The 27,768-nt window shown below is 40.9% G+C and overlaps 1 protein-coding gene and 1 pseudogene across 2 annotated transcripts in view; one reads left to right on the forward strand and one right to left on the reverse strand.

The window, feature by feature from the left end:
- The window catches only part of PIGU (phosphatidylinositol glycan anchor biosynthesis class U), a 97,964-nt gene that overhangs the window by 34,868 nt on the left and 35,328 nt on the right, over positions 1 to 27,768 (forward strand). For both annotated transcript variants that reach the window (XM_024559521.3, XM_071221770.1), the window contains one exon: positions 15,760 to 15,857. In XM_024559521.3, the coding sequence (XP_024415289.1) occupies positions 15,760 to 15,857 (98 nt within the window). The remainder of the gene's footprint in view (positions 1 to 15,759; positions 15,858 to 27,768) is intronic.
- On the reverse strand, positions 26,154 to 26,802 carry LOC112303615 (large ribosomal subunit protein eL13 pseudogene; annotated as a pseudogene).

A 27,768-nucleotide genomic window follows, 5' to 3' on the forward strand; every position in this document is an offset into this window, starting at 1 on the left:
CCATGATATGTAACCCATTTCTTTTTCTGAAAGACCTAGGGACTTTGTTTTATTCTTAGCGTTTTGAAATTTCATGATGTTGTGTCTTGACATAGGTCTTCATTCGTTATACTGGGCTCTTGTAGGTCTTATCAATGTAGAGACTAGTGTCCTTTAGTTCTAGAAGGTGTTTCTGTGCTGGTTTTTAAATTCTCTCCGTTTTCTCTGTCTCCTTGTTCAGAATGTCTATTAGGTATTGGACTTTCTTGATTGATTTGTTTTGCATATTTTATTTCCTATTGATAGTTCCATCTTTTTTACTTCCTCTAACTTTTTCTGGGTTCTTTGTTTTTTATCTTCCAACTCTTCTATTGAATTTGTTATTTTTCTATTATATTTTTAAGTTTTTTCTTACTCTCTAATTGTTGTATTTTCTTTTTGAAGCAGCCTATTATTATTTTTATCACCACAATATTCTTCCTTATCACTCTGAGGCTCCCCCCACCCCCAGTTCTCATCTGTTCCAAACAGTCTTTTTGTCTTCCTGGTCATCCCCTCACCACTTTGTTTTCCTGTTTCTTTGGGGCTCTGTTTTTAATGTGGGAGGGTTTTCTCTTATTTATGGTGGTCCTTGGTTGTCTGTTTATGTTTAAGAATGAGGAACTAACATGTTGGTTCGAGACTCTTCATGGGCAGGACTTGTTCATGGACCATTCTCACTATGGGGAGATGGGGCATTCGGCTGGCCTTTTTTGTTGGAGGTATCCCTAAATGTCATCATTTATAGATTTTCTTTCTCTCTGAAACTATTTGGTGTTTCCGGAGAGGACCTCTCCAATTTCCTGCCTGAGGGTAACAGAGTTGGAGTTGCCATAGGATCGGGGTTCATGCGATCAGCCACCTCCTTTGCTGTTGCGCTCACAACTGCTGAGGTTGTGAGCACAACAGCAAAGGAGGTGGCTGATTGCAGTGTATAGACTTTATGCAGTCTCATTACTCTTCAGCCTGCACTTCCCCTCAGCACATTTCTGTGCTCAGTAGTTAATATTCTCCAGTACTGTAGTATCTGGGGATGGAGTAGAAAGTTAGAAGGATAGAATATGTAGGGGTGGTTACCTGGCTGCACACAGTTGAGATGAGACCTGGGGTTCTGTCTGGTCTGTATGCAAACTTTTAGCTTGATTTTCGTCTCTGTACCTTACCTCCACCTTCCATAGTATCTGGTGCCTTCAAGATGCTGAATTTCTCAGAAGTTCTGTGGCGTGAGCTGGCCTAATTTTTACTGGTATTCCTCTCTGCAGGCCCCTGAGCTGTAATTTCTCCCATATTGCTCAGTCATTTATCCCTCTTCTGTCTGCTTTATGTTTCTACTATTGTATGAAATTTCATAGTGCTATAATCTCCTCTCCTGTTCTTTGTGGTTTAAGACTAGTTTTATTCCTTTATTGCCATTTTGGCAAGGTTTTGGAAAGAAAGACGAAACACATGATCAATCTACCATTTTTAACTAGAAGTCTATTAGCTTTGGGGTGTACGTCTCCAGATTCCTTTCCCCCCCTGCATTTTTCTTTCAGACTGTCTATTAACTGTCACCACAAAAATGTTATTTAACAAACCGCTTCAAACTCAGTGGCTTCAAACAACAAAAACATTAGCTTATACATCTGTAAGTCAGCTCGGGTCAGCTAATCTAGGTTGGACATGGCTAGGCAGTTGGTTGGTTTCATCAGGACTCATTTATGCATCAGTGGCTAATCTAGACTGAACTCTTCTCTACACGTCTGTCATCCTCCTGGACCAAAGGACTAATTCAGGTATGTTCTTGTCACAGTGATGGCAGAGGCACAACTGTGAGCATGCCCAATCAGGCATGCACTTTTTAAGTTTCTGGTTATATCGCATGTGCTAACATCCCATTGATCAAAACAGGACACACATCTGGGCCCAGGGATGGAGACATCCATCCTGCCCACAGGGAAGAGCGCCGCAGAGTCACACGGCAAAGGGCCTGGACATAGGGAGGGGTGGAGAATCGGGCCAACAGTACAGTCTACCACATATGTCAGTAAACACCTAGTCTGTCAATTTTAATGGCTACACACTATTCCATTATTTGGAAGAATGTGTAGAAAATCTTTAACCAACTTCTACTAATTAAATTTTTAGCTCATGTTCCAGTTTTTAGCTGTTTAAATAATATTACACATTAATTTCTAATGTACAGTAATTTTCACATCCATGTTCATTTATTTTCTTTATTTTTTTAATCCTCACCTGAGGATATGTTGCATTTTAGAGAGAGAGGAAGGGGGAAGGTGGGGGGAGAGAGAGAGAGAGAGACAAACATTGATGTGTTGCCTCCCATACATGCCATCACTGGGGATTGATCCCGCAACCCAAGAATGTGCCCTGACCAGGAATGGAACCTGCAGCCTTTTGGTATAGGGGACGACGCTCCCACCAACTGAGCCACGCAGCCAGAGCTCAGGTATTTTCTTACAATAAAGTCCTAGAAATAGAATTGTTGTGTCACTGGGTATGTACCTTCTGTAGGATTACTGAAATTGCCTTCAAGAGTTTTACCAATTTATTCTCCCATAAGAAATGTATGAGAGTCCTTATTTTCATACATTGTTGCTAAATAGTTTGCACACTCAAGAAATAAAGAATCGAAAGTTTTATATAGAAGCTTTTACTTACCTTTTCTAGGGTAGCATATGGGAGTGACTTAGGTCTTCACAGGACATTATTTCTCTTGGAGTGGTTGTGGTTGTGGATAGTCTTTCTGTCGGCTGCTTAGTTTTAACTTATCATTAGGTTACTTAAAATGACTGGATATTGCATAACCTGAATTGTCTTGTTCTGAAGATTGTGGTCTTTTTGTCAGAAACAACTCTGAAATAGTGAAGACTCTTTACTGCTTGAACACTCAGTGCCTCAGTCCCTGTTTACAGAGCACCAAACTCAGGTAGTCTGATTTAGCAAGGTTTCTGGTACCCATTAAAATAAGGATTATATGCTGTAGCCTGGCAGAGCTCTGGACTTTGAAAATGTCACCTTTAAAATAGCGAGCACAAAGATAGAAAAACTAAAGGCATGCCCTCTGAAGTTGCATTTAATAGGAGTCTCAAAAAAATGGAAATTATGCCATTTAAAAACTATCTTGTATATGACCTTTCAAGTCAATGGAAAAGGTTTTGTTGGGGGAGGGAACCATCTATAAATGTTATATGTATCTTTTCGCAGCCATATTGGTTTTGGTCCCACAAAACACAAAAAAGTCTTACTGTGTCACTCCATATCACTGTCTAATGAATTTGTAGACATTTTTGTAATGTTATACACACAATTTTGTTTTACTTTTAAGCACTTACTTCATATGAATCGTGTGACATTGGTCACATATTTGTCAGTTACTTTCAATCTAAATTTAATTTTTAAAAATGTTAGGAGTAGTTCAAGTACTTGGTAAGAATAAAAGATATTCAAGTAAGTGAAAGACAAATACCACATGATCTCACTTTTATGTGGAATCTAATGAACATAATAAATTAACAAACAAAATTAGAAACAGAAACATAAATACATAGAACAGACTGACAATGGCCAGAGGGGAGTGGGAGGACTGAATGAAAGATGGTGGAGGGATTAACCAAAGAACATTTATGCATAACCCATGGACACGGACAACGATAGGGGGGTTGACTTAGGGGAGAAGGGGATGCTGGGTGGAGGTAGGGAAAGGGAGAAAAAGTAGGAACAACTGTAACTGCATAAACAATTTTAAAAAAGGATAAAAGATATTCAAACACATAAAATGAGAAGTACAAGTCTTTTATCACCCTTCCCTATCTCCACTCTGTTCCTCAAGTATTTTGTCATGGGGTCCCAGGCCTTCCCTTTTGCTGGACATTTGTTATTTTCCATTGTTGGCAGCTATAGAGACAACCACAAATAACATTTCTAATCTGTGAGAATATTTGGAGAATTCTATTGTAGTCAGTCCTCTGAACTCCTGTAACTCTTTGCGTGTATTGGTAGCGATCCCTACTAACAGTATGTACAGGAGGTTAGTTAACTTATAAAATCCGCAAGTCATATTTTTACATGTCACATTTGTACCACATACTTAACATTAATAAAGGCATAACTCACTCTTCAAAGGAGAAAACAGTTGGGAGAATTCACAAAAGAAGGAATATAAATGACTGAAAACTATGATAAAATATTCAACTCCATAGATAATTAATAAAGAAAAGCAAATTGAAATAACAAAGAAGTGTCTTTTTCCCCCCTTCCAAGTTGGCAAAGATTTTAGAAGGTAATTTTCAGAGCTGGCAAAGGTGCTATCAAATAGGCATTCTCCCACAAGGCAAGGTGTCATGAATTTGTTTATCCTCTTGGGAAGCAATTTGGCAATAGTCTTAAAATGTTTGTACTTTTCATTTATTAATTACACTTTTGAAGATTCTGTTCTAAAGGAATACAGAAATATAAACAAACCTTTATGATGTGAAGCCATTAGATGCAGGATTATTTATGATGACTGGAAAAATTGGAAAATTCTTCAAAATAGAGAGAGGAATGGCTAAGTAAAACATGGTTTGTTCATATACCTAAGAAAAATACAGCCATGGCTGGTGTGGCTCAGCGGTTTGAGCACCGGCCTGTGAACCAAAGGGTCGCTGGTTTGATTCCCAGTCAGGGCACATGCCTGGGTTGCAGGCCAGGTCCCTGGTTGGGGGCACGCGAGAGGCAACCACACATTGATGTTTCTGTCCTTCTCTTTCTCCCTCGCTCCCCCTTTCTCTAAAATAAATAAATAAAATTTTTTTATAAAAGGAAAAATATAGTGTGCCCATGCACGTGATGTTTAAAAATAATTGCAAATTATGAGAATACATTTATTTTTAAAGCAGAATACAAAATTGTGTATTTTAATAAAATATTACCTCAACTATGTTAAAGTACAACAAAAATAGACAGAATATAGATTTCAAAAGATAACTTGTTTCTGTGAAGTTACTTCATGTGTGGCTTTTATTTCTTTTTCATATCTGTTTTTTTCCAAAGTTTCTTCAATGAGCACATAAGTAAAAATAAATTAACTTGACTGATACGGAGACAGGGACAGTGGTAGTACACTTCGCAACTCTCTCCCCATACTGCCATGGAGCAGGTGCCCCCCAAACAGAGTGGCCTCGTTTGCTCTGTCTTCTTAACTCCTTCTACCTTCTATCCTTTGGCTTCTTTTGTGGCAGCCCAGGGTTGACTGGGACACACTGAAAGACACAGGCTGGGACAAGGCCCTGGCCATTACATTGTTATGTCCTTGTTGGGGTGTTGGCCGGGAAACGCACGTATGTGGGCAGGGTTGATGTTAGTTTAGTAGAGCAGCTTGGGTTTCATCTCAAAGGTTGGGGCTTTGGTCTAGGTTACTCTGCCTCTCAGTGATCTAATGAAAATGCTCCATCCCTGTGAAGTAGTCTTCATTAGGCTTTAAAAAGGAAAACAGACAGATGTTAATAGGTAACTCCTGTTCACTGTTGGTATTTGTCAGCAGTGAAGTGTTCCAGACTAGAAATTTGAGGTTTGCCCCTAAGGACCCTTCCAGCCTTTCTCATTGCACTAAAAGAGGCCTCTGTGACAGCACTTGCTTCCCAAGGAAAAAGAAGAATCAGTAGTATCAGAGGCAGTCCAGCATGATTAAGAGCTCAGGCTGCTCTGATGTCAGACAGATCAGGTAGCCAATCCCAGCTCCACCATTTCCTGGCTGCATCACTTTGAACCAGTCACTTAACTCTTTTGGCCTCCATTTCCTTATCTACAACATGGGGATTGAATGTGAAGAATGAATGAGAATGTAAATGCATATAGAACACTTAGCATGGTGTGGGGGCATGTGCTCAGTGCTCAGTAAATGGTGGTGCTGGTTGTTACTTTTAATAATATCCTCCTTGCCCTGATGAGTATAGCTCAGTAGTTTGGGCGTTGTTCTGCAAAGTGAAAGGTCACTGGTTCGATTCCTGGTTGGGGCACATGCCTGGGATGCAGGTTCAGTCCCCGGTCAGGGCATGTATGAGAGGCAACTGATTGATGTTTCTTCCTCGTATCAATGTTTCTCTCCCTTTCTTTCTCTGTCTCTTACCCTATCTCTAAAAATCAGTAAATTAAATCTTTAAAAATGAAATAATATCCTCCTTTTTATTTATTTGTTTTTCTTATTTACTGATCTCAGACAGAGGAAGAAAGAGGAAGAGGGGAGAGAGAGAGGGAGAGAGAGAGAGAGAAGGAAGAGAGACATCAATTTGTTGTTCCAGTCATTTATGCATTCATTGGTTGTCTCTTGCATGCGCACCTACCAGGGGTCAACCCAAAACCTTAGTATATTGATGATGCTCCAATCAACTGAGCTAACGGGCCAGGGCCAGTATCCTCCTTTTAAAAAGATCCCTGGAATTGATAGTCTCCCTGAGCCTCCTGGGGAGCACTGGGAAGAGGTTAAAATGAGAGGTTTTCTTGCTGGAGCCCAGCCCTGGAAGAACAATGGCAGAGTGCTGAGCCTGAGGCCTGATGATCCCATCCATCATCTCCTTCTACGGTTCCTCTAGGGCAGAGATTTTCAACCTTTTTCATCTCCTGGCACACATGAGTTGATTACTAAAATTCTGTGGCACACCAAAAAATAGGTATAATTTTAATTGATTTAAAAATATTAATAGTAATTTCCTACCCTTTTTCTCCAGAGTGACTTTTTATTTTATTTTTTAAGATTTTATTTATTTATTTTTAGGGAGACAAAGGAAGGGAGGGAGAAAGAGAGGGAGAAAAACATCAAAGTGAGAGAGAAACATTGATCCATTGCCTCTCCTGTGCACCCCGACCCAGGACGGAACCCGCAACCCTGGTCATGTGCCTTGACCAGGAATCAAACTGGTGACCTTTCGCTTTGTGGGAAGATGCCCAACCAACTGAGCCACACTGGTCAGAGTTTCCAAAGTGACTTTTTAAAAAATCAGGTGCCTATATTTGTATATGGGGATTTCTGGTACCAAGAATTAACCAATCAGATGCAACCTAATTTTGCAATATGACTAATAAGGTGCAACTCTGTTATATGACCTATATGTGTATGGTTCAAGATGGGACATTCATACCTGACAGCTATAGTTGTATCGGCTGTTGTCATATTTTTATTTGATAGTCTAAGGAAAAAGGGTCAGTGCCCTTTACTAGATAGGTATTGCATGTTTTAAAAATTCTTGTAGCACTCTGGTTGAAAATCACTGCTCTTGGGTAAGAGCAAGTGACTCCCCATGAAGAGAGTCATAGAGGAGCCAAGGACCCAAGGATGAAGCAGGCTGGGGTAGAGTTTTGTCACAATAACCCAACTTCAGAACCTGCTCTTTCTAGTTACCAGCTCTTTAGCCTCAGGCAAATCACACAACCTTAAGAACTTCAGGTTGATCACAGAGATATTATCTGCCTCCTGGATTAGTGGAGGAGTAAGTAAGAACTATAAAATGCTGAACATGCTTCCTTAGCAGAACCTGCTCAACAAATAGTTGCTCTGCTTATTGGGATTTTTATGGCACAGCAAGATTGAGATCAAGAAGAATGCTACGCTGACCAGTGTGTGTCAGTTGGTTGGACATCATTCGCAAAGTGAAAGGTCACCGGTTCTATTCCTGGTCAGGGCACATGCCTGGGTTGTGCGGTTTTATCTCTAGTTGGAACATGTGCGGGAGGCAACCAATCCATGTTTCTGTCCCTCTCTTTCTCCCCCTTCCCCTCTCTCTAAAAATAAATAAATAAAATCTTTAAAAAAAGAAGAAGAAGGTAGCATAATCATGCAGTTTAAGAATATGGGGTCTGAAACGAGAATGTGTTCAAACCCTATTCATATTATTCACTAGTGTTGTGACCCTGAGCATATAACCTCTCTGTTCTTCAGTTTCCTTTTCCATAAAGTGGGGATAGTAATAGTACCCCCTTCCTGGAGTTATTGGAAGGACTAAATGTAAAGTGCTTACAGTCCTGGCTGGAACAGAGTATGTGCTGGATAAATTATCATCATCACTGATATGAATGGACTACCCTGAGAGAGCCTGCCCTGTTAAAAGATCATACTTGGCAAGGAAGGGCATACATTAGGCCAAGCCCTATCATCACCTCCTCTTTTCCAGCAATCTTGCTTGTGCTCAGGCCGTGGTGCAACTTCCTCTTCTGAATGTCCTATGGAACCTTAGCCCTTTTGACCACATTCCAGTCTGTCCCACTGCCTATCCTAGTACAGGTCACTACCTATGACCCAGTCTCTGCTCACTCCACTTGAAGTCTATATACTGAGCCAGCCCCCAGAGCTCTACTTCATCTACATTCCCGCTCTATCCTGCAGCTATGCCACCCACCTTGGCCCAGATCACTTCAAGGCGCAGTCTCTGGAAGCAGAGCATTACCCCGGGTCTTGCTGAGGCTTGTTTTGGCCCCTACCCTGACACAAACAGGGAGTTGGGGAACATATTCAAAGCTAGATTAGGTGGATAATGAAATTCCCTGATACTCTAGCCAGTGTACATATACATTTGACTGATTTGGTTTAACATTCCTATGATAAGGCCAAAGACTAGGGCTTGTACAGAAAATTTAGTGTCTAGGTATCTAGGCTGTACTAACAAGTAAACAGTTGTATTATGTTTGTTTTTTGTTTTCATTTTTTGGTAAATCTGACGGTCCCCTTGGCATGGTTGCTCCTGGTAGAAGGTAGGATGCCCTAGCTCTTGCCCAGTTGAGGCTGCCATTTCAGGCATTATTTCAGATGTGCTGTCTTAGCCTGTAGGTAGATGTTTTTGGATGATTGTGCAAGCTAAGCTCTCCATGATCTGACCCCAACCTACCTGCTGGTTGAGATTTTTTTATTTTTATTTTTTCTGACACTGATTAACAAAATTATACAGTTTTCAGGTGCACAATTCTACAACACGTCATCTGTACACTATATTGTGTGTTCACCACCCCCGAGTCAGGCCTCCATCTGTCACCATTTAACCCCCCATACCCTCCTCCACCCCCCCCCCAGTCACCACACTGTTATTTGTGTCCATGATTTCTTTCTCTTTCTTTCTTTTTTGCTCAATTCCTCTACCCACCCCCCTCCGAGCCATCCCACCCCCACAACTGTCAGCCTGCTCTCTATCTATGAGCCTGTCTCTGTTTTGCGTGTTTATTTTGTTCATTAGATTCCACAGATGAGTGAAATGATATGGTACTTGTCTTTCTCTGACTGTCTTTATTTCCCTTAGCATAATGCTTTCCAGGTCCATCCATACTGTCACAAAGGGTAAAATTTCCTTTTTTTTTTTTTTAAAGTTTTATTTATTTTATTTTTTAGAGAGAGGGGAAGGGAGGGAGAAAGAGAGGGAGAGAAACATCAATGTGTGCTTGCCTCTCCTGCACCCCCAACTGGGGACCTGGCCCACAGCCTAGGCATGTGCCCTGACAGGGAATCGAACCAGCAACCCTTTGGTTTAAAGGCTGACACTCAGTCCACTGAGCCATACCAGCTAGGATGAACTTCCCTTCTTTTTTATGGCTGAGTAGTATTCCATCATGTAAATGTACCATAGCTTTTTATCCACTCACTCACTGATGGACACCTGGGCTGCTTCCAAATCTTGGCTATTGTAGATAATGCTGCAATGAACATAAGGGTGCATATATTCTTTTAAATTAGTGTTCCGGGTTTCTTTGGATATATTCCCCAAAGTGGATCGTAAGGCAGTTCCATTTTTAATTTTTCGAGGTAACTCCATACTGCTTTCCATAGCTGCACCAGTCTGCATTCTCACCAACAGTGCATAAGGGCTACCTTTTCTCCACATCCTCACCGACACTTGTTGGTTTATTGGTGATAGCCATTCTGACAGATGTGAGGAAATGAGATTTTTTATATATTAACTTTTTGTTGAGATATAGCATATACAAGGAGGGGCCCAAAAAAACCCGGAATTATTTCTGGAGGGTGGGCCCCTTGTAGTACAGGTTTCCCCTGCTCGGTGAGTGTTCTAGCAACCCCTCTATGTCAATATACCAGCTAATGGGGTTGTGAGAGTCTGTCTTTGGCTTCAGTGAAAATTTTTTTTTTGAAGACTCTTTTCAATGCATCTGCCAATTTCATGATGTGTGATTTACAAGTGCACCTGCTCACACCTGCTGAGTGTTCAGTTTTTTAATTTTTTCTTTTTTGTTGTTGTTTCTGAGTGTTCAGTTTTTTACCAAAAATGGCATGCCGCCCGTGCCCCACCCTCTCTATTTACCCGATCTCTCCCCGAGAGACTTTTTTTCTTTCCCTGATGAAAAAAAATATCCTCAAAGGGGAACATTTTGCTAATGTGGAGAGATGAAACAACAACAAAAAAATGGTAAAAGCTCTAAAAGGCCTCAAAATCGATGAGTTCAAAAACTGTTTTGAGCAGTGGAAAAATGTCTTAATAGGAAAAATGTCAAATACAGAGTACTTTGAAGGTGACTGAAGTTTAAACATGTGAGAAAAAAATACACAATTTTTTATAAATAAATTCTGGGCTTTTTGGGTCCCCCCTTGTATACAGAAAAAAGTATACAGAAAAATACAAATCATTAGTGTACACTTAAATGAATGTTCACAAAATGACATATAACCAGCACTCATATCATGAAACAGAATGTTATCAACATCCACAAGGGCCCCTTTTGCCCCCATTCCAGTTGTTCCTCCCAATTCTCACCCTGTTTTTGCCCTGTTGAGCTAATTACAGTCCCCACCCTTCCATCCTGAGCACACCATTCTCTCTCTTGCCCTCCCGCCTGTGCAAATGCTGTTCTCTTGTACTGCCAGCTTCACCTATTCACTGTTCTAAACTCAGGTGTCAGCTTTTCCTGATGGGCTAGGTATATACTTCCTTCATACTTTCCTCCTATATTTGTCACTGTTTACTGGGAGCTCCCTGAAGACAGAGCCTGTCTGAGTCACCAGTCTCTGGCACCCAGCACAGGCTTGGCATAGAGCTGGCACCTTAGAAATGTTTGCTTTTTGCACAGTTTGTCTAAAATGGTTGAAGTAATCTCTTACTTCAAGCACATGTTACCCTTCTTCGGCCTTCCTAACCGAGTTTTCTCGCTCCTTCTAGCTTCTTTCAAAACATAGCAACCCCATGAGACTCTTGTGTGCCTCCATATTTCCCCTCACTTTTTAAAAAAGATTTTATTCATTTATTTTTGGAGAGATGGCAATGGAGAGAGAGAAACATCAATGTGCGAGAGATACATCACTCGGTTGCCTCTTGCAGGCCCCCACCTGGGGATCTGGCCCACAACCCAGGCATGTGCCCTGACTGGGAATCAAACTGGCAACTTTTTGGTTCTTAGGCCGGCACTGAATCCCCTGAGCCACACCAGCCGGGGCTCACTTTTGCTCAGACTGTTCATGTGCCCCATCCACATCTGCCCAGCATCCTACGCACCAGGCTCCTGACGGTTGCAGTACCACATTTCTATCCCTGGACTGCCGGTCTCACCATCCAGTAATCTGCACCACCAAGAGCATTCTCTGTGCCTGGTCCCCGGCCAAAGCAAGTTCTCAACTGCCGTTCTACAGTCTGTTTTATCAAGAGTCAGATTTATTTTGTGTTTTATCCACGTTTTATTCCCCCATGAGTTTTCATTCCTCAAGAACATTGGTTTCAGCTAGACGTATTGTAGTGATCACTTAGTAAATACAAATATTAAACATGTGTATATCCAAAACTAATATAATGTTGTATGTCAATTTTATCTCATTTTAAAAAAGGAACGTGTTTCTCTCTCTCCCCTTTCCTTTCTCTAAAATTAATTTGGAAAGTCCTCCAGTGAGTAAAGTCATCGTCATGAAAGAGACAAGGAGACATTATAACTGAGTGGAATAGGTGAATCTTGATTGGATTCTGGTTTGGAGAAAACAGCTACAACAGATGTTTGGAGGACATTTAGAATATGTCGACAATACATTAGATATTAGATGATGATAGGGAATTGTAATTTCTTGGTTATCTTTAATATGCTTGCATTTTTAGAAAGGATATAATCTGTATCATTAGATTGTATTCATTCATTCATTCAACTCACGGGCCAGGCACTGTACTAGGTGCTGGAGGTTCGAAGTTAAAAGAGGTTTTTTGCCCTTGTGAAACTCACAGACAAATGGGGGGAGAGGTAAACATTAGCAAATTATTATAAGATAGTATCAGTATTGAATGAGAATATTGAATGAACTAAGAGAATGAGCGCTGGAATTAGCTGAGTGATTCCATTACTTAAAGTGATACGTGACTTAACCTTTCTGTTTCTGTGCCTTGTTTTCTTTACCTGTAAAATGGTAGAATAAAAATGGGTAGAAAAATAGAGCTTTCACAAGGTTGTTGTCATGTTTATTCAGGGCTACTATTATTATTTTTTTGGGTTAGAGTCAGGCACTGTTCTGGATATAGAGGATAGGTGTCTGGCACCTAGTAAGTGATCAATAAATGTTAGCTATACTCACTATAATTATCATCTCTGCTTAGGCTTCATGGAGGATGTGACATTTCAGCTGGTCTCTGAAGGATAGGTCTCTACCAGAACGAGGGCAGGGGAGGATACCTTAGGTAAAAGAATAGCCTGAGAACAGACACAGAAGGAAGAGCATGATGTTTTAGAAATTGAGGTGTGGTCCAGTGTAGCTGGAGGACGGAGTATGTGTAGGAGAGTGGTGAGAGGTGGAACTGGAGAAATAAACTCGGAGAGTAAAGTAAAGGGTTTTGGTCTTGTTTGTTAGTGTTTGGACTTAATCCAATAGATGAAATGGAACTATCTGAAGTCTTTATAGAGGGCTTGTCACAATTTAAACTGTGATTTAGAAGAATCCTTCTGTGCTTCTATGGAGGATGGACTAGATGCGAGGAGGTTAGGAGACCTTTGAGGAGGAGAAGAGGCTGCTGACAACTAGCAAGAGTTGATGAGAGCAAGAACTGCAGTGGTGGGTGTTCCAGAGGTGGATCCACAGAGCATGGTGGCTGGTGGAAGGAGTGTGGGCCTGGAGGGGTGGGGAATAGTTGGGGTGTCTGGCCGATGTTGATGTCACTTACTGGCGGAGAGAATAGCAGAAGGAACAGATTTTTCTTTCCTAATGATTTCTTCCAAGGATGGAAGGCTGCTTCTTCCTGACCTTGGGAGCATGTATTCTACAACTCACCAGTCCATTCTCTTTTAGGCTATGAACCCTTTCTTTTCTCCTGGGCCTTACAAATAGCTGCTCCAGACAAGTAATTACTGACTGCAGGCAATTAGGACAGGAGGTGGCTGTGTTTATTTCACTCTGGTGTCATCTTGGGGAGAGAGAGGTGAAAGTCATGTGTTTGTTTTCACCATGTTTGTGAGAATAGATGCAGTTGGAACATTAGCCTCCCTCTGGTGGTAACAGACACATGGGCCTCTTCTCCCAATCTCTGTAGAAAACATGTTTAATTAAAAAGTTTTTTCCAGTTTTTTCCCTGCTCTTAGCCAGTTTCCTACAAAAATGTCATTCAGATTTTTGGCCAAACCAAGGGATCCTGAACCTGGCCAGTTGTTGGGCTCCAGAATGCCACCACTGCCATCTTCCTATCTCAGACTTGACCTGGGTCTGGTTCTAGGTGTCTGTGGCTGAACAGGTGTCTGGGGGCTTCTGCTGGTGGCACAGCTTTGCTGGGCATGATTCTGTCCTTGCTCAGTTATATTTACAAGTACCCTGGATATAGGATATCATGCCGGCACTAATTAACATGGCAAGACAGCCCACCCCATAGAATTCTGTCCTTTGTCTTCTACTTCCAGCTTCCTCCTTTCTCTGCCTTCCTTCCACTTCCTTTCAACCAGGAATTGTTCCTACCTGGTGAGTTTCCTTGGTTTAAGGGATATAACACTCAAAGTTCTATTCTTTCCACCCCGTTTCCCATGATGTAGTCGCATTTATAACCCTCACTCTTCCAAGATGGCTTTTAGATGTTTCAAGAAGATAGAGCAGTTTGGTGGGCAAAAAAATCCTTCTGTCTGTCTCTGGAGCTGGGTTGGGAGAGGGCGGAACTGCTCAGACTGAGTGGGGTAACTAGTTTCTCCTTTTAGGAAGCACCATTGAGAGGATGTCTATTATTTTCAGTGAACAGTTGACCCCACACTAATAAGAGTGACTGTGGATACTGTCATTTTATGAAACATTGTCATTATACACTAGCCTTGGACCATCAATTACACTCTACTGAGTTCTAGGCTACTTTGAAACTTCTGTTGTAAACTAGGCTTCTGTAGCCTTGGCTTTAGTGTACTGTGTTGTCTTAAACCATCTGAAAGGGAATAGCTATCTGTGTGTTTTTTTGAAAAAAAGTAATCAGTTTTTTTCGTATGACAAAAACAAAGCATGTTCATTATAGAAAGTTTAGAAAATACAGAGAAGCAAAAGTATGAAAAATCACCCGTAATTCTACCACACAGAGATGACCACTGTGAACTTTGTGGCCTAGGCATTTCTAAAAATGTGTTTATACGTGTATTTTTAAAATTTTTACTTTTTATTTTTATTGAATTTATTGAGGTGACATAGGTTAATAAAATTGTTTATGCGTATTTTTTAAAGAAATCATAGTATATATCTCCTTTATAACCTTCACTTAAAAGGATTGTAAACATTTCCCATGTCATTGCTAATTTTTTATAACATCATGTTTAATGATTCCATATTGGCCCATTTTATGTAAGGAATGAGAATATTATTTAAAAAATTAAGGAAATTTGAAAGAATAATAAACTCATGTCCTGAAGATAGCATACAAGGAAGGGTGTTATAAAAATAGTGTAGGGGCCCTGGCTGGTGTGGCTCAGTGGATTGAGCACCGACCTGTAGACTAAAAGGTTGCCAGTTCAATTCCCAGTCAGGGCTTGTGCCTGGATTATGGGCTAGGTTCCCAGCTGGGGGCATGCGAGAGGCAACCAATTGATATTTCTCTCACACATTGATGTTTCTCTCCCTCTCTTTCTCCCGCCTCCCCCTCTATTGAAAAATAAAAAAATAAAATAAAATAAAATAGTGATGGGATGTGCTTTCCTTGGAACACACCTTCACCCATCCTTTTCTTGGGCATGTACTTTTGCTCTCTTTCTCCTAAACTCTAACCCCACCTTAGCCCACTTCCTGTCACCAAGACTTACTTCTCAATGAGTCTATGCAACCCTGCATGACTCATTTCTTTCCTGTGATGTTTCTAGTGAGGCAAAGCAGCACCACCTAGGTTCTCCCCTGTTGCTTCTCTAGCCTTAGCCCTTCCTTTGTTTCACTGTCCCCAGCTTTAATAAACGTACTCTCGAAATAAAAAATACAAATAAAAATAGTGATGGGATGGAGGCTTAATCGATTGGTAACTTAAATAGGACATGGGTGTTAATAGACTTGATCCCTTTATTCACCTTTATGCCGAAGGTTTGTGAAATCTTCCTGGGTCTGAAAATGTTACAAAAAATATTCCTGTGGTATATCAGGTTACTAAAGGTAAACGGTTTTGGCTTCCTTGTTTTCATTTCATCGGAATTCAAGCCAAGAGGCTCTTCATGTGAGTTTCCATAGCACTGTGTGTAGCAGGAGATATTTGGCAGGTGATTATTTGAAAAGTTATGGAAAGTTTCTTGTTTGGGGGACCCTTTGATTCTAATCCTGGTTGATGAGACTGGATTATGCCACACATTTCTTTCTCTTTACAGGTAGTACCTTCCTCAGTGCTATTTTTCTTGCCTTAGCAACATACCAGTCTCTGTACCCACTCACCTTGTTTGTCCCAGGACTCCTTTATCTCCTCCAGGTAAGCACTTGCTGGTCAGAAGCCGGCTGCCGTTTAATACATGGCCTGGTCTCGACTTGGGGGAAAGAAGGGCGTGGCTCAATGAGAGCAATGGGCCTGGGTTCCCAATTCAGTTACTTGCTTCTACTTGAAAATACAAAGAAACTTGACTAACTTTAAACAAAGTGGACCTGATGATTACTAAGCTCTAATTATGGATATCATTACAGATGTATAAGTTTATTTCATTTTACATACGGTAGTTGGGATCTGCCAACCATGTTGTATTCCCCTTTTCTCACCTAATACACATAGATCCCTCTCTGAGCTCATTTATTTAACCTTTCTGTATAACAACACTCACCCTGTGAGGTTCTTGTAGGGATTAAATGTGGTGAATATATGTGATGCAATGCTTGGACCATGGTGGGTGATCAATAAATATTAATGGAAGAATACAAATTGCTAACATGTACTGAGAGCTCACTGCATGTCAGAGTACACTAAGCACTCCATAGGCATCATCTCATTTCAACCTCCTAAGAACTTTGTGGGGTAGGTCATATTATTAGATTTGTATTGGTCTAATACTAGCCATATTAGGCACATGAGTTGCAACTGGAATGTTGAGCGGTTTAGTCACTTGCCTAAGGTCATATGGCCAGCAAGTGACCGTGCTAAGATGTGAACTCAGGCTGTCTGACGCAAGAGACTGCTCTCTAATCATCTCTCTTTTCTATTCAAACAAGAATACACACATCTCCTCAAGAGAAGGAACTGCTTGTGCATCCTGACTGGTCTAAGTCCATTATTAGAAGGGAAACATCTCTCTAAAGCATAGAAGGGGCAGTGTCAAGATTCAAACCAAAAAATGTCTAATTGCAGAGCCATTGTTCTTCAGTGTAAATAGACCATGTGGTTGTCATTTTAAGTGTTGATGTACATGATGATACATGGTTAGCTTGGTCTGTCTCCTGTTTGGGCACTTTGCAATGTGCCCTAGATGTCGCTAATATGAATAGTACAGAGATTTTGTTTTTCTTTAAGTTATTTTTTTAAGGTATGTTCTTCCAGTTGAATCATTGTACCCAAAGGTGTAAGAAGTTTTATAGTTCTTACTATGCAAGGCCAGATTGTTCACCAGAAAGCCTGAGCCGATTTGCAGCGCCACCATGATCCTCTAACGTGAAGTGAACCACTTCCTCCCAGGATGCCATTGGCTTTTTAAATGTGACTTATGATTGCTAGTTTAGTAGATGTGAAGTTATTTGGCTTTGATTTTCTTTCTAGATTCTTTTTAAATCCAAGCATTTTTCCACATAACAATGTGCTATTTATATTCCTCTCTCTCTCTCTCTCTTTCTTTCCTTTCTCTCTCTCTCTCCCCTCCTTCCCTCCCTCCCTCCCTTCCTTCCTTCCTTCCTACAGTTTATTCTTCAGAAAGTCTGAGCACTAAGGGGGATGCATGCAGCCAGAATTTTTGTGCAACTCTTTATCAAATAAATATTGTTAAAATATATTTATTCATATACATGTACTGACTAAAAAATTTTAAATGTTTATTAAGCCAGTTTCTAAATATTTGTGTAAATATTTAGAAATTGGCTTTCTAACGCTTTGTGTAAAAAATACCTTTTGTTTAAAACTCAAGGAAATTTCCGCCTGACAACAGGGATCAGTGAAATCTAGCATCCCAGCCATTTTCTTTTTTTTTTTTTAAAGACTTTACTTATTTATTTTTAGAGAGGGGAAAGGAGGGAGAGAGAGAGGGAGAGAAATATCAGTGTGTGGTTGCTACTCACACACCCCCTACTGGGGACCTGGTCCACAACCCAGGCGTGTGTGCTGACTGGGACTCGAATCAGTGACCCTTTGGTTCGCAGGCCGGCGCTCAGTCCACTGAGCCACACCAGCCAGGGCCCAGCCAGTCATTTTCTTCAATCCCTCCCTCTACCAGTATTTACTGAGCACCTTCAGTACGCTAAACACTAAGCTAGCCTCTGCAGATATAAAGCAGCTGAAGCCTGCTGAGCTGGGGAGTGCTGCAGGACGACTGTGCTGGCAGCAGCCTTTGTGGTGGATTGGCGTGAGGAGGGGCTGAGGCTGGGAAAGTTTACCTCATCGTACTGGATCCAGTCAGGGGTCGATTTGGGCCCCAAACCCCTGTTAAGGGAAATGAAGAGATGAGGGACTGGATACAAAATTCCAGAAGGTGGAATGAGCTGTGCTTGGTAGCCATCTATATGAGAGCAATAGGGCTGGGAAGAGTTTGGGATGAACTTAAGGATCTTATTTATGTAGAAATTAAAATCCCAGCTCACACTATATGTACATGTTTTAATTTTTTTTTTAAGATTTTATTTATTTATGTATTTATTTAGACAGGAGGAAGGGAGGAAGAAAGAGGGAGAGAAACATCAATGTGTGGTTTCCTTTTTTGCATCACATGCTGGGGACCTGGTCCGAAACCCAGGCATGTGCCTTGATTGGGAATCGAACCTGTGGCCTGGTCACAGGCCAGCGCTAAATCCACTGAGCTATACCAGCCAGGGCTACATATTTTTATTTTAACTTTTTTTAAATCCTCACCCGGGATATGTTTTTTATTGATGTAGAGAGAAAGGAAGGGATAAAAAGAGAGAGAGGCAAACAAATATCTATTGGTTGCCTCCTGTATGCACCCCTACTGGGGATGGATCCCACATCCTTTTTGGTGTACAGGGCGATGTTCCAATCAACTGACCCACCTGGCCAGGGCTACATGTTTTTATGTAAGTATTTAAAGTGTCCTAAAAGGCAGTAGGGCTTTGTGAGTCATAGCACAGCATTTGGAAAATCAGTCCGTCACATCCAGGAAACAAACCCACCTGTTTAAATATGAGGGAGGGAACAGAAGAGGAAATTATCCTTTCAGAGACTATTAAGTGGACCCTTTAGGCCTGAGTTTCTGGGAGATTCCTACTCCAGAAGTAATGCATGGGAGCTACGAGCAACTCAGTATAAAGCAGCAGTTCTGTGACAGCATGGGATGTCTCAGGGGAGTTGAGTTCCCTGTGAATCACCAAGTTTAGGCCACAGGCTCAACAGCCACTTGTCAGGGAGTCTTGGCTAAGCATGGGTAGCTGGACCTGATAATCTTTTAAGTCCCAAATTAAAATGGATTTGATACCCACAAGGAAGTGACACATCTGCTCTTAACACTGTATTTTTCTCACAGTTTTTTTGAGCCCTCCAAAGGCACATGCTTCCCTCTAGGAAAGGTTGTGTAATGTCGCACATAAGTGTGCAGGCCTGAATGTCGCACATAAGTTAAGATAGAAAGCAATGTAATGTCCTCAGATACTAATGGTACTATGTCAAAAGAACAATGGAACCAGCTCAGAGGGGCTCCTGCTGTCTATATTTAGGATATTCTGAGCATCCAGTAATTGTAAAACACTGAATAAATAGAAGTCCATGTGTCCATAGTTATGCTCAGAAAAGGGGTGAGGAGAGAAAAAAGGTCACATCATCATTAGATATAGCTGTTTTACCAATTTCTTACTCTGAAAATTAATAATTAGAAGGAAAGAACTAAGCAGTTCCCTGCCTTTTAAAAAGGAACTGGCCAGGTGGCTCAGTTGGTTGGAGTGTCATACACCAAAAGGTTACGAGTTCGATCCCCGGGCAGGTGTGTATGGGAGACAACGAATCAATGTTTCTCTCTCTCCCCTTTCCTTTCTCTAAAATTAATTTTAAAAAGTCCTCCAGTGAGGAAAGTCATCATCATGAAAGAGACAAGGTGAGAGGACTGTTCTGGACTAAGTAGACATTATAACTAAGTGGAATAGGTGAATCTTGATTGGATTCTGGTTTGGAAAAAATGGCTACAACCGATATTTGGAGGACATTTAGAATATGTTGATAATACATTAGATATCAGATGGTGATAGGGAATTGTAATTTCTTGAATGTGATAATAGTATTGTGGTATATAGGAGAACGTCCTTCTTTTTAGGAGCTACATGTAGAAGTGTTTTGGGGAGAGGTATGATATAGAAAATTTATACACAGAAAAATTTATACACACAGATAAAAACATGGTAAGGTGTTAATATTTGATCTAGATGACAGATAAATGGTTGATTAGCATATTCTTTTAACTTCTCTGTGTGTTTGAAAATTTTGTAGTAAAAAGGAAATAGAATTACAGGCACTGAAGTTATCGGCTTGGGTACTTACTAGCTTTGTGATTCTGGGCAAGTAACTACTCTATGCCTCGGTTGCCTCATGTATAAAATGGAGATAATATAATAGTAGCTACTTCAAAGGGTTAATACCTGTCAAATATTTAGAACGGAGTATGATAAGAGTTCAATAGCTATTAGTTATGGTTCTTAGTGTTCAAATGTTCAGAGACCTTTCTATGGCCACCAGTTTGAAGGTTCAAGGGGTGATGAGGGGAAAAGAAAATATTTCATTTTCTAGAGTCAAAGGAACTATAAAAGTTAGTTTGTACTTACTTCTTTGTCACTACAAACCTGTCTCCATTCTACTGGTGGAATTTTTAGAAGGTAGGTGTTGGACAAGCTAATGTCCAACCAGTGCCAGAGGCAAAGCTGTTTTTCTCTTCCCTAGTGAGACACGCCCAGGAAGGCTTCAGGATCAAAGGCAGGGGCTGCTGTATCTGGCTCTCTAGTGAGTCACCTGTGAGAATGGTAGTTTGAGCCCACTGGTCTCCTCCCCCAACTTTACTCTTCCTCTGACCTTGGCTTAGGGCCTAGTTTCCAAATGAGAGATCAGCCTAAAATGTTATGATCTGAAAGCATGCAGAATAAAATTTACAGCCCTAGAGTGCACAGGACCTTGAGACCGAGCTGTGAGGCTGGCAAAGGGAGGCTCCTAGTGCAGTCAGGGAAGTTTCTAGTTCCTTCCTTCCTTGTGCTTGGGACTCTAAAGCCTTGGACACCCTTAGATGGCTTGAAGTTCTTATTTTCTTGGAAAGAAAGTAACAGAAACCAGGGGAAAATACCTTGTGAGTGCTGTTATGGTTTTTGCTTTAATCCAGTCTGACATTCTCTTGTCTTTGAACTGGAAAGGTTAATCCTGTGATTTCTTTTTTTTTTTTTTTTAATTTAAGGTTTTATTTATTTATTTCCAGACAGAGGAGAAGGGAAGGAAAAAGAGAGGGAGCAAAACATCAGTGTGTGGTTGCCTCTCGCACACCCCCCACTGGGGACCTGGCTGGCAACCCTGGCATGTGCCCTGACTGGGAACCGAACCTGTAACCATTTGGTTTGCAGGCCTGCATATGATCCACTGAGCCACACCAGCCAGGGCAATCCTGTGATTTCTATACTTTCTGGAGTTTGGGGTAGGTTACATGGTACTACCAAAGGAGCCAAACCCAACCAAGTCATTCTTGATAATGAGGCCCAGCCCTAGACCTTCTTTGGGGCTGTTTAAAACTTTCACATCTTATTTCCTCTTTCCCCGGAAGCTTTCTGTTGTCTCTGCTACTTCCCAAAGGGGATCTAAGCAATGCGGCAATGCTGATAGCTTCCTTTCGTTTTAGAACACGTAAAAATGAGGGTAAGGGCATGATCATGCATTTGCAGTAAGACTTATCCCAGGTCTCATCCTTAGACTCTAAGAGCTTAGGTATAAAAAACTTCGTTGAGTTTCTTTTTTTTTTTTATCCTCACCCGAGGACATACTTATTGACTTTAGAGAGAGGGAAGGGGAGGGAGAAAAAGAAGGAGAGAAACATTGATTGGCTGTCCTTTGTACACACCCTGACCAGGGACCAAACCTGAAACCTAGGCATGTGCCCTGATCCGGAATCGAACCTGCGATCCTTTGATTTGTGGGATGACACCCAACCAACTGAGCCACACCAGCCAGGACGAGTTTCTTTCTGTTTTTTTTCCTTTTTTTTTAAATTTTGTTTTTCAATTACAGTTGACATTCAGTGTTATTTTATATTAGTTTCAGGTGTACAATGTAGTGCTTAAACAATCATGATTTACAACATGATTCCTCCCCCAATATTTCAAATACCTACCTGACACCATGCATAGTTATTACAATATTATTGACCAAATTCCCTATGCTGTACTTTACGTCCCCATGACTATTTTGTAACTACCAATTTGTACTTCTTAATCCCTTCATCTTTTTCACCCAGCTCCCCAACGCCCTCCCCTCTGGCAACTGTCAGTTTGTCCTCTGTATCTATGAGTCTGTTTCTGTTTTGTTTATTTTGCTCTTTAGGTTCCCCATATAAGTAAAATCATATGGTATTTGTCTTTCTTTGTCTGACTTATTTCATAATGCCCTCTAGGTCCATCCATGCTGTCGCAAATGGTAAGATTTCATTCTTTTTTTTTATGGCCAAGTAATATTCTCCTGCATACATGTATCACAACATTTTTATCCCCTCATCCCCTATCAACCCCTGTTGATAGGCACTTGGGTTGCTTCCGTATCTTGGCTGTTGTACATAATGCTGCAATGAATAGAGGGGTGCCTGTATCTTTCTGAATTAGTGCTTTAGAAGAGTTTCCTTTGTTAAGACCTTATTTAAAGAGTTTCTTTGAGTTTATTCTAATATAACTGACTTTTTTCTTTTTACAACATAGTTCCAGAAGAAAATGATTTCTGTATAGGAAAAGCTTTTCTTCCTAGTGGTTTATTTTTTTTTAATTTATTTTTTTAACTTTTTTTTTTTAAGATTTTATTTATTTATTTTTAGAGAGAGGGGAAGGAAGGGTGAAAGAAAGGAAGAGAAACATTCATGTGTGAGGGTAGAGTGATTGGTTGTCTCTCACACACCCCCAAGTGAGGACCTGGCCTGCAACCCAGGCATGTGCCCTGAGTGGGAATCGAACTGGTGACCTTTCGGTTCACAGCCCAGCACTCAATCCACTGAGCCACACCAGCCAGGGCCTTCCTAGTGATTTAGAGAGTTGGAGAGAGAGAGATAATTATACATTTCTCCTTCCTTATTGTAGTTTGTTTTTTCCTGAAACAGTCGGAGAATCCTCTTACTTCCCCAAATATTTTTATACATTAGCAACAATGTGACTTTGAGTCTATAACTGCTGGTTCAGTTTTTCAGGTCGGGAGTGCACATAGTCTATGGACCACATCTGGCTCATGGATTTGACCATAGTGTTTTGTTTTTTAAATTGATTGTCAATGTTTTAAAATTTTGTTAAAAATTTATATTTTTAGCTTCTTTTGAAAAATTTGAAGATCTGTCTCCTTTAGAAAAAGCATACTCTGTTTTACCACAATCCCTGTGCTTCATCTCTCTTCATTGGTCACTTGCCTGGTCCCTGTAGGTATTTTAATGTGTGTGTGTGTGTGTGTGTGTGTGTGTGTGTGTGTGTGTGTGTGTCTATGTTTATGTCTACTAAAAGGTCTGGAAACAGTGACCAACCCAGTATCAACAAGCGTCCTCGGGGCCCAGTTGTGATCCTAAAACACCATTTACCCATTGAAAGAAACCGAGGCTTCTGAGCGAAATGGCTGATTGTAGGTTTAGGGCAGGTCATGTACAGGATGGTCTTGGAACATTGTCATACCAGGTGACATGGAAGCTAGCAAAGGCTGGCTACTGGGGCCATCTCAAAAGGACTCCGGATCTGACTTGGAGAGGCTCCCACTGACCAAAGGTAGCTAATTTGAGCTTTAGGAAAAAGAATTGAAATGGACCGAAACCTATGAATATATTTAAGTGCAGGCATTCATAATGATGTTTAAAAGAAAACCTAATTAGTCAAATTAAAATAATTGACAGGGAACAAATTTATTATCTTAAAGACTGGATAAATAAGTGGAAAAAAATTAAGCATTTATCTTGCCTTTTCTGTACCACAAGGTAACCATATAGTAGGCAAGAGGAGATTTCTCTTTATGAAATTATTTCAGCTTATAAATGGAAACAAAATGATAGGATAGTATAATTTTGCAACCCCAGTTGATCTAGGCATTGAGCATTAATGGGTACTAACATCACAAAAACAAACAATCTCCCTGGCCAGTGTGACCCAGTTGGTTGGGCATCGTCCTGCAAACCAAAAGGTTGCAGGTTGGATTTAGAGTCAGAGCACATGCCTAGGTTGCAGGTTCAGTCCCTGGTTGGGCGTGTACAAAAGGCAACCAGTCAATGTTTCTCTCTCACATAGGTGTTTCTCTCTCTCTCTCTCTCTCTCTCTCTCTCTCTCCTTCTCTTCCCTTTTGTCTAAACCCTGTCTCTCTAAAAGCAATGGAAAAAAAATGTCTTCAGTTGAGGACAAAAAGTAAAATAAAAGAATAAAGTAAAGTAAAGTAAAGTAAAGTAAAGTAAAGTAAAATAAAAATAAAATAAAATAATAAAATAAAATAAAATAAAATAAAATAAAAATAAATAAATAAATAAATAAAATAAAATAAAATAAAATAAAAAATAGAAAATGATGTCTCCTGATGAAATAACACACTGCTGCCAAAGTTTTGCCAAGGGGATCAAATCCAGAATTGATCAAGCCTCTGGATCCAGCTGCCATTTGTAAGAAATACTGAAGACAAAGTATGTAATTAGCAAAAAAACAGGTTGTAGGATGTTCAATAGGTTAAATGCCCCAGGTTCTTCAACAGATGAATTGTAAGGAGAGAAAAGAAAAAAGACATGGGTAGGAATGAGGCGAGAGAGACGACCTGTAAATTAAAAGAGATTTAAAAGTTGAGTTAGCGCTGGCTGGTGTGTCTCAGTGGATTGAGTGCTAGCCAGCGAACCAAAGGGTTGCTGGTTCGATTCCTAGTCAGAGCACATGCCTGGGTTGTGGGCCAGGTCCCCAGTATGGGGCGCATGAGAGGCAACTGCACATTGATGTCTCTCTCCCTCTCTTTTTCCTTCCCTTCCTCTCTCTAAAAATAAATAAATAAAATCTTTAATAAAAAAAACGAAAGTTGAATCAGCCCTGGCTGGTGTAGCTCAATGGATTGACTGCTGGCCTTCAAATCAAAAGGTCACCAGTTCTATTCCCAGTCAGGGCACATGCGTGGGTTGCCAGCCAGGTCCCCGTTTGGGGGTGTGCAAGAGGCAACCAAGCAATGTTTCTCTCACATATGTACGATGTTTTTCTCCCTCTCTGTCTCCTTCCTTTCTCCTCTCTCTAAAAATAAATAAAGTTAAATCAAATTTAAAAAATATGGCCAACACTGAACTATAGTGTAAAGGGATGCACATTTAGGTGGAAAACCATTTAAAAAATGAAAGGAAGTGACGATATCTGTTATTATAAAAGCCAGGATATATGTGGTTACTCTGGAGGGAAGAGAGGATTGTGGTTGGGACAGGACACAGAGAGAGACTTAGGGAATCGCTGGAAATGTCTTTCTGTTGACCTGGATAGTGGGTTATAAGGATGTTTGCCTTATAACCATTCACTAAGCTACATATTTGTTTTATGTGATTTTCTGTGTTTTATTTTACAATAAGTTTTAAAAATTGATCAGAATGTTTAAGCACCATTCTTTCAACCCTTCTACTTACATACTTTTCATTTTAAGTCAGCATTTGCTATTGAGCAAAAGAGGTGGGTAAAATGAATCCTCATCTCTTCATTGGGAAATTTGCAGTCTGGAACTTGTAGACTAAGTTTGGCTCCAGGGTTTATAAATAACAAACCATCAAAGGATTCCTTACATTTCTTTCTTTCTTTTTTTTTTTAATTTTTAAAAATCTTCATCCAAGGATATGTTTATTGATTTTTAGAGACAGGGAGGAAGAAAGAGAGAGACACATTGATGTGAGAGACACATCGATTGGTTGCTTTCTGTATGTGCCCCAACTAGGATCAAACCTGCAATGTTGGTATGTGCCCTGACTGGGAATTGAACCCACAACCAACTGAGCTCCAACCAACTGAGCCACTTGGCCAGGGCTTGAGTTCTCTTTTAAGAATTTCAGACGTGCCTCACTTTATGTAACAGTAGTAGTCCTCAAAGATTAAGTACAAGTTCAGTTTCTGTAAGTAGACTCAGTAAATATTCTACATTACTTTATATTTTCAGGGTTTTGTTTCCCAAAGCAAACCTGATTCTGAATACCAAGTCTTAAAAACAAAAACTAGCCCTGACCAGTGTGGCTCAGTTGGTTGGGCATCGTCTGGCAATGCGACAGGCTGCCCATTGGATCCCCATCAGGGCACTTGCCTGGGTTGCAGGTTAGGTCCCCAGTTGGGGTCCACACAAGAGGCAACCAGTCGATGTTTCTCTCTCACATCTGTATTTCTCTCCCTTTCTTCCTCCTTTCCCCTCTCTCTAAAACTAAATAATAAATTTTTTTTTTTAATCACAAGTTGCCAACAGCACTTTCATTTTCTTTTCAACATCCTTTTCTGCAGCTGCCTTGGCTCTTTTTGCCCAGATGCCAAAGAGCGGAGCATTGGCACCCACCACGCGAAGACTGGCAAAGGCCTGGAGGTTCTTCTCTTCCTCTGTGATGACCCTGGCTTTCTCCTTCTTGTAGACATTCCGTATGGGCATGACTGGTCCTGTCAGTTGGGTGACCAATTTGAGGTCTTTTTCAGAGCTGTCTCCCTTCTTGGGGGCTGAGGGCTTCCTGGGGGAAGAGGATGAACTTGAAGCAGTATTCCTTCTGCTGTTGCACGTTGGCCTGCAAAGACTCAGTGGACTTGTTCCGCCTCCTGGGATCTGCTAAGATCCCAGTGGTCTGGGCCACATTTTTGTGGATGCCCGCTGTCTTTAACTATTCCAAGCCGAAGCCCCTGCCGGCTTGCACTTTGGTGTGGTACCCCACCTGGGGCATCTCACTATGAGCCAGATGGGTTGTGGGACCATGCCATGTGCTTTGCCTTGCCGGGCCTTGTGTCTACGGATCTTCTGCACCCAGCTGGTTAAACCACCTGGCAACATGCCGCTGCCAATCCTTGTGGAAGTGGGGCTTTAGAATCATGCCATTTCGTCTGGGCGCCATGGCTGCTGCCTACGGGCCCAACTTCTCTGAAGGAGAACAATCCCCGGATAAAAGCTTTAAAAACAAACAAACGAAAACCCAAAAATTATACCTTAAAATTTAGTGGCCATTTTATAATCACAGATTTCCGGGGCAAAAAAATCATTTCCACCCAAACATCTACAATAACACTGTAGGTACAACAAGCCCTGAGAATGTGGTAGCAAACCAAGACTTGGGGGTTGCTAATGGGATTTGTGAAGAATGAGACCTCATTTCCTGGGTGTGTGGATCAAAATAGATGACCAAAAGCAGGTAGAACTCTGGGAAGAAACTCAGAATCTAAGTGCCTTCTTTGAATTTATCTATGAATGTCCCTTCTTTGTAGAATTATTTTCCATACTGGGATGATGCTCTAACCAACTGAGCTACTGGGCCAGAGCCATTAATTCAAATTTATTTATTTATTTATTTAAAATTATTTATTTATTTTTAGAGAGAGAGGAAAGGAGGAAGAAAGAGGGAGAAAGACATCAACGTGTGGTTGCCTCTCATGTGCCCCACACTAGGGATCTGGCCTGCAACCCAGGCACGTGTTGCCCTGACTGGGACTTGAACTAGAGACCCTTTGGTTTAGAGGCTGGCACTCAATCCACTGAGCCACAGCAGCTGGGGCCATTAATTTAAATTTAAATAGCCACATGTGGCTAGAGGAGCACACAGTTTTAAAGAGGGTTAAGAACAGAGATATTAGAAGTATGCAAGTTTAGAGACAGTTGATCAGACACCCCACCCCTCATGTCTGTTAACAGTAATGTTATCTCTAGTTTCAATCTCTTGGCTAGCTTCCAATCCTCCTTAAAGTCTTTACCAAGGAGTTATAATGTCTATACTTTGTACATACTTCTGCATAGACTCTCTGGCAGTATATATGTGCCAATTAGCTGCTTCAACTTAAGTGGCAGTGAGTTGCTTTTATGAAGCATC

This window comes from Desmodus rotundus, chromosome 6 (genome assembly GCF_022682495.2).
Source record: "Desmodus rotundus isolate HL8 chromosome 6, HLdesRot8A.1, whole genome shotgun sequence".
NCBI lineage: Eukaryota > Metazoa > Chordata > Mammalia > Chiroptera > Phyllostomidae > Desmodus > Desmodus rotundus.